Source organism: Lontra canadensis, unplaced genomic scaffold (assembly GCF_010015895.1).
Source record: "Lontra canadensis isolate GAN:19392208 unplaced genomic scaffold, GSC_riverotter_1.0 scaffold98, whole genome shotgun sequence".
NCBI classification, from domain to species: Eukaryota; Metazoa; Chordata; class Mammalia; order Carnivora; family Mustelidae; genus Lontra; species Lontra canadensis.
In genome coordinates this window covers 566,943-574,264 of record NW_022631092.1, presented here as the reverse complement: position 1 = coordinate 574,264, position 7,322 = coordinate 566,943, and the positions used below count along the sequence as shown (strand labels likewise).

The 7,322-nt window shown below is 55.9% G+C and overlaps 1 protein-coding gene across 1 annotated transcript; it reads left to right on the top strand.

Moving 5' to 3' along the window:
• The first annotated feature begins 440 nt into the window (after positions 1 to 440).
• On the top strand, positions 441 to 2,274 carry BDKRB1 (bradykinin receptor B1). The gene is made up of 2 exons (XM_032837414.1): positions 441 to 562; positions 657 to 2,274. Exons 1-2 carry the CDS (start codon positions 441 to 443, stop codon positions 1,741 to 1,743), a joined length of 1,209 nt encoding a protein of 402 aa, XP_032693305.1. The 3' UTR covers positions 1,744 to 2,274.
• Positions 2,275 to 7,322: the final 5,048 nt, after the last annotated feature.

Here is a 7,322-nt window from a genome sequence, read left to right as displayed (position 1 = left end):
TTTTTTTTTAAGATTTTATTTATTTATTTATTTATTTGAGAGACAGCGAGTGAGAGAGAGCATGAGAGGGGAGAAGGTCAGAGGGAGAAGCAGACTCCCTGCGGAGCAGAGAGCCCGATGTGGGGCTCGATCCTGGGACCCTGAGATCATGACCTGAGCCGAACACAGACGCTTAACCGACTGAGACACCCAGGCGCCCCACTACTATGGTTATTAATAAGACGAATCAGCACCTTCCACGGGGCGCTTCCAGTGGACCAGGCGACCCCGCCAAGCGCTCCATAGATCCGAATGCCAGTCCTCGCCACAGCCCCACAAGAGGGATACGATTGGCTCCGGCTTCCAAAAAGGAAAAATAAAGGTCAGGGGTCTCAGTGGCCCACACCAAGTGGTTGCGCCAGGGTTCGGACTCGGGTTTCAAAGCCCCCGTCCTTTCCTTTATGCCAGGAGTCGGCAAACGTCTCCTCAAGGGGACCAGACAGCGAGTATTCCCAGTTGTGGCAGCCACGCAGCCCTGTCACTGCCACACAAAAGCAGCCTTGGACAACACGCAAACGAGCAGGTGTGGCCACGCGCCAATAGCACCTTATTTTCCAAACCTGGGGGCGGGTTGCCAGGGGCGGCCTCCCGCTGACTCTGCATGCCCTTCGGCGCAGGTCCCCGTGGATGGCGTCCCGGAGCCTGCTGGAGTCCCTGTTGCTGAACCGGAGCCGGCTCTCGGCGCCCAGTGCCACGTCGTGCGACGGCGCGCGGGAAGCCTGGGCCCTGCTGTACGGCGTCCTCCCCCCGTTCATCGTCATCGTCTGCGTCTGCAGCCTGCTGGGGAACCTCTTCGTGCTGTCCGTCTTCCTCCTCCCGCGGCGGCGCCTGAGCGTGGCCGAGATCTACCTGGCCAACCTGGCTGCCTCCGACCTGGTGTTCGTCCTGGGCCTGCCCTTCTGGGCGGACAACATCGCGCACCACTTCCGCTGGCCCTTCGGAGGCCCCCTCTGCCGCCTGGTCAATGGCGTCATCAAGGCCAATCTGTTCATCAGCATCTTCCTGGTGGTGGCCATCAGCTGGGACCGCTACCGCGTGCTGGTGCACCCCATGGCCAGCCGGTGGCGGCGGCAGCGGCGACGGGCCAAGGTCACCTGCCTGCTCATCTGGGCGCTGGGCGGCCTCCTGAGCGCGCCCACCTTCCTGTTCCGCTCGGTCCAAGCCGTGCCCGAGCTGAACAACTCCCACGCCTGCGTGCTCCTGCCCCCCGGCGGGGCCTGGCACTGGGCGAGGATGGTGGAGCTGAACGTGCTGGGCTTCCTGCTGCCGCTGGCCGCCATCGTCTTCTTCAACGGCCACATCCTGGCCTCCCTGCGCGGGCGGGCTGAGGTCCCGGGGACGCGCTGCGGGGGCCCCGCCGGCGGCAAGAGCACGGCCCTCATCCTCACCCTGGTGGCCGCCTTCCTGGTCTGCTGGACCCCCTACCACTTCTTCGCCTTCCTGGAATTCCTCTACCAGGTGCGGGCCGTCCGGGGCTGCTTCTGGGAGGATTTCATCGACCTGGGCCTGCAGTATGCCAACTTCTTCGCCTTCACCAACAGCTGCCTCAACCCCGTCATTTACGTCTTCGTAGGCCGGCTTTTCCGGACCAAGGTCTGGGAACTCTACCAGCAGTGTACCCCTCGGAGTCTTAGTCCGGGGTCCTTGCCCCACAGGACGGATGTTCTCCATTTCTGGCAGAAGAAAAACAGCAGGGAGCCATGAAGCGTGGCTTCCTCTTCAGTAATTTCGGACATGAGAGATGCTGTTGTCGTGGGCTCCGGATGGAGCGCCCCCTGCCCCCTGGCGCCCCTGCAAAAATGGGCAGGACCTCATCCCTGGAAACTATTGCGTGTTTTTCTCATAGGAGGACTCTGCAGGTGTGATTAAGGTAAGGGTCCCGAGATGGGGAGATGATCCTGGATTATCTGAGTGGGTCCAGTGTCCCACAAAGTTCCTTATAAAAGAGAAGTGGCCATGTGAGCATCTGAGAAGGCCATGAGACCGCAGAAGCAGGAGGCTGGAGGGACCGCAGGAGCCCAGAGCCAGGGCCTGGCTGCTGGCACCCCTAAGGGCCGGAGAAGGGACAGAGACGGATTCTCCCCTTAAGCCTCTGGAAGGAGTCGGCCCTGCAGACATCCGGACTTGAGCCCACCGAGATGGACCTCAGAGGTCTGGCCTCCAGAAAGAGAAGACAATAAAGTCGTGCTGTTTCACATCACCGAGTTTGTGCTAATTTGTTCCAGCAGCCACAGGAAACTTCCAGTAAGGGTCTCTGCCCACGTTGCCACATGCCCACCCAGAAGGTTCTAGGCTAATGGCTAGGCACACAGAGATGATAGAACTAGGGATCCCATCCACAAGAGACTGGCATGAATAATTAGAATATACAAAAAGAAAGCGAGAAATCACAGAAGCACGCCCCATATCCAGCACCGTGAGTGTTCAGAGGGGAAAAGGGTGCGTCCTTGCAGGGCTGTCCGGAGACCTGCTCTGAAGGGAGGCAACGGGGAGCTGAGTTTTAGGAAGGGCAGAATCTGGAGGCGCAGAGAAAGGGAGGGGGGCCTGGCAGAGGCATAACCGGGACACACAGGCGGGACACAGGCGCTATGCAGAAAGAGTATTTATGGAAATGTTAATGCTTCCGTCTTCTTGCTCCAGAGGATCGGGGTGAACTGGGAAAAGTCTGCGTTCAAAGGGCTTGGAGAGTGTCAGAGAGCAGGATAACTGCCCCCACCACGTGTGAGGAAGTGTTCTGAGCACAGAGAAGCAGCCCCCAGGAGGGGTGGCTAGGAGGAGTGGGGTCTGGAGGGCTTCCCGGAGGAAGAGACAGGGACTGTAAGTAGTGAGTCTGAAGAACACACAGTTGGCCAGACCAAATAGGAAAATGGTGTGTTGCAGAGAGAAGAAACAAGCTCCACCCAGAGGTGGGTAGGTGTGTAGGTTGGGAGGGAGAAGGATGAAGGAAAGTGAGGTACAAGGTGGTCACAGATGGGTTTCAGGGTCGAGGAGGACAAGATGGTTAAGGGCAGGGAGGGAAGCATGGAGGGCCCGGCTAGAGCTAGAAGGCATTAACCTGTTATGTGAATCATTCTAGCCATGCTTATCAGACCCCAGACAGGCAGACATGGGGTATCTTCAGGGCTGGGGTTTTGCCAGAGGACCGCCACCGCTCAAGGGGATTGGGGGTTTTGGTCGGACTATGGAGACTGGCTGAATTAGAGAAGGCATGAACTTAGGAGGTGAGGGAGACAGACATGGATGTGGTCACAGAGCGGGGACCGTGGGAGCACCTAGGTGACAGAGCAGAAGAACAGCAGGTTGAGGCCACAGAGTAAGAGTGTTTGCACAGAACATTCCAACTCCCGTGTGGCCATGGCCTTGGGCAGCTGGAATAGAGAGAAGGAGAAGGTCATTGGTGACAAGGCAGTCCAGGAATGGAGAGGCGGGGGATGGACAGCCCACAGGGTCCCTGCGGGCAGGCAGGCAGTGCTGGAAGGTCCCGGGGAGGAGACAGCTGTGGGTCAGGTGCCAAGGCGGGTGTCCGGGCAGGGGTTGGAGTGCAGGGAGGAGCAGCTTCTGCTTGAGAAAGGCCAGTGCTCATGGGGCAGCAGCAAAGCCCTGGATGCATTCAGGAAAGGGAAAGAAGCCAGTGTTCCTGGAGCCCGCCGATGGGATCTAAGAGGGCCTGGGCCACCAGACCCTCGCAGGCCAGCAGTGGCCACCCCCGAGGTCAGTGCACCAGCCCTGGCGGTGTCCTGGAGAGCAGAGATTTAAGTCAACAAGCACCGATCCAGCCAGCACATGTGTTTAATTTAAATCATGTGGTATTTAAAAACTATTTTTGAGTTGGTGACCAATATTTAAATTTCACCCAAGAATCCCATTCCCGGCTTCCCTTGGGCATTAGCAGATCTAGTGACATGGAGCCTGCATTCCTTCCTTAGGCATATGCTTACTGAGCCTCTAGTTCAGGCCAGACACTGCTGTGGGTGCTGGGAGCACAGCAGGGGCCCCCAGGCACTGACTTTGGGGTGCTCTCTAGGACACCGGTTCTCTGGTGCTGAGAGCAGGTGCCCCTGACGCCAGGGCTACAGCCACCTCCCACAGAGCAGAGGCTGGAGTCACCAGCTTGCCTGGTTGCTTCCCAACACGAAGGCCATGTCTGAGCCCCTGGGGCAGGAATCCTGGGAGCAAAGGTCCTGAATAAGGCGGCCAGGACAGAATTAGCAGGCAGAAGTAGAGGGTCGGAAAGGAAAGGTAACACACACCCACTCTCTCCTCCGCTCTGAGTGACCTGACCTGAAAAAGTCCTCCTTGCTGCTTTCTTGGTCCCCTGTACCTTCTAAAAATGCTCTCTGGGGGTTGCAAAAGACGATGCCACCATCTAGAGCATGCTGGCGTGAGAAATCAGACCGTTGCTCGTGCGCCTGTTCAACATTAGGCTGTATGCATGGTCTCCCAGACACCTGATCTCCTGGATGGGTGTAACCGTCACCAGAGCCCGGCCCGCAGCCCTGCGGACAAGGTCAAGTGTTCATGGGCAGAGGGAGAAACTCCTGCCTTGGTTAAAAGGATCAGTGCTGCGCGAGAAATAAAATTTTTGAATTCGCTATTCGGGTGATGCGCTTGACCAGGGGGATTCCATGTGTGGGTCAAGCCTCACCTGGTAGGGCTAACACCTGACATGAAGGGATGAGTGAGCACGTGGTCTCCCAGTATCCCTGGCTCCAGCACCCAGGTGGGCTCCCACTTTCTGTCTGAGAAGGGCCCAGGGTAGACAGGCAGGGCCCGTTCTCTAACCCAGCTCCTGCTGTGGGCCTTTTGCGTCAGTCCGCAGTCGCCCTCCCCGCTCCCCCACCGTAGCCATCACCCCATCCGTCGTGGGCACTGAACAGCACTAAACACTCCCAAATCCCAGACCGGGGGACTCCCGGGTGTTGCAATGGACACAGACAGGTTCTTCTCCGGAGATGAGTCACGAGCTTGACGAGGAGCAGGCAGGAAGTCTCTCCTACATGCTAGAAAAGGCTTTCCATTAAATTAAAACAAGTGCATGTCAAACCAGCACAATGTGGCTAGAATCCGAAAACGTTCCTGGTTGTGACATTGCACCAGACTTACACACGATGTCATCACAGGGTAAACTGAGTAAAAGAGTACAAGGGATCTCTCTGTGAATCGAATAAAAAGTTTAAAATACATGTATATATTATTGAGTTGAACATTTCCATTTTACAGATAAGGAAACTAAGGCCCAGACATAGGCAGACACTTTCCTGAGGTTACCCAATGAGCTGGATTGCTGGGGCAGGGCTCTGTCCAGACCCAGGGATGCCCACCAGACTATGAAGTCAGAGAACAGGCCTGAGTGCCAGGGATCCCACCATCAGAGTTGCCTTCCTGGTGGCAGACTCCCTGTGCCTGGCACTGGATTTAAGATAATGAGCAGGAAGACTCATTAAGATAATGAGCAGGCTCACTTTTCAGGAGCAAATTTTAGAGACAAAAGGGTATTAGAACAGTCAGTTGGGGCTCAGCAAGTATGAGGGGAAGATACTTCAGGATTTTCCTTGAGAGGGAGCTTAGTGACTGCTGAAAGAGCTGCCAGTTCTTGGGTTATATTAATAGGAGTATAGCATCTAAAATGTGGGAGGTGATAGCCCATTTAGCTTAGCAATGGACAGGGTACAGGAAGAGTATTGTGTTTCAACTCTTGGCTCATTCAGAAGAAAGGGATCAGACTGGCAAAGGGACGTAATAGCATAACCTTCATGACACAGTGAGAGCCTGAGAGAGCTTTCCTGAAGAAGCAAAGACCTACGGAGAAAGGGAAACAAGTGTATTTCATGTTTCCCCAGCAGGACCAAAACGGAAAGAAAATCCTGAGAAACACATTCCAGCTTACTTCGAGGAAAGAACTTTCTGAGAGGCAGAGCTGTCCCATGATAGAACCTGGCTAACAGCGGGTTCCCTGGTCCCAAGGCACACCCACCCTTGAGCAGCTCACTGCAAGCAGGGGGGCCGATAGGGAAAGCCGTTTCTCAGTATGAGCTGCTAATCCCAGAATGACAGAGTCTGCCTGGAAGGAGTTCAAGAAACGGGGGTAATAGAGGAGGTGACCCCGAGCTGGGTCTTACAGTTAAATAGGACAATGCGGGTGTCAACCACCCACCGTCTTTGTCTCGCCCAAGAAGTGATGCAGTGAGATCAAGGGCTGGAAGAAGTATTGCAAGGCTCAGAAGTCAGTGTTCCCTACAGGCCACAAGAGGCCACAGAGACACTAAACAGGGGAGTGTCAAGTTCAGACCCACTGAACAATCACTCCACCAGATTACGTGGAATATGGATGGTGGCCTGGCTCCCTGTAGAAGCTATCTCTTGCTGCACAACAACCCGCCCACAAGCTTATAGACTTAGAACACCCATGGCTCACAGTTCGGTGGTCGACCACACCGGCCGGGCTCTGCTGACAGTTCTTCCGCTGGTCTTGGCTGCGCTCCCGCATGTATCTGTGATCAGCGGCCGGCCGGCCAGCTCTTCTTCGGGGGGCTGAGCAGGAAGTCTGCAGCAGACCCACACCCGGCCTCAGACAAATTACAAATCCCTGCTAGATGAGGTATGATGCTGGCAGGTGGGGGAGCACCCCAAATCTGACCTCCCCAATCTAAGAATCAGAGCTGCTGGACTGTCCACTGCTGTGACCTCATGCACTGAGGGCTTACTCCATGGTGGGTGCTATGCAAGGCACGGTGGCAGCAGACCGTGAGATGCTGGCCTCTTGGAGAGTTCATGGGGCAGGGATGAAGTCATCTCATGGAGGCTGCTCAGATGATAGGGGACCCGAGACCCAGAATGCTCTGCCCCCTCGCACGAGGTGACAACACTGATAAGAAGTCTGGGTGAGGCACCAGCTCCCCTACTGCATCTCCCCCTGCACGATGGCTCCCCAGAACACCTTCCTAAGAACGTCTTGTCTTTTGCTTTCTTTTTTTAAAGATTTATTTATTTATTCAAGAGCGGGGAGAGCAGGGAGGTGGGGCAGAGGGAGAGAGGGTCTCAAGCAGACTCTGCACTACGCACAGAGCCCAACTCAGGCCTCGATCTCATGACTCTAAGATCATGACCTGAGCTGAAACCAAGAGTTGGACACTTAAGCAACTGAGTCACCCAGGTGCCCCAAACACCTTGTCTTTCCCCAAACACCTTTGCCCAGGGCCGACAGGGTGAGGGGAGGGGTGGGTCAGTCTTCATCCTCACTCTCCTATAGGAGACATTTCTACTGTCTGCAACCGTTCCAGGCC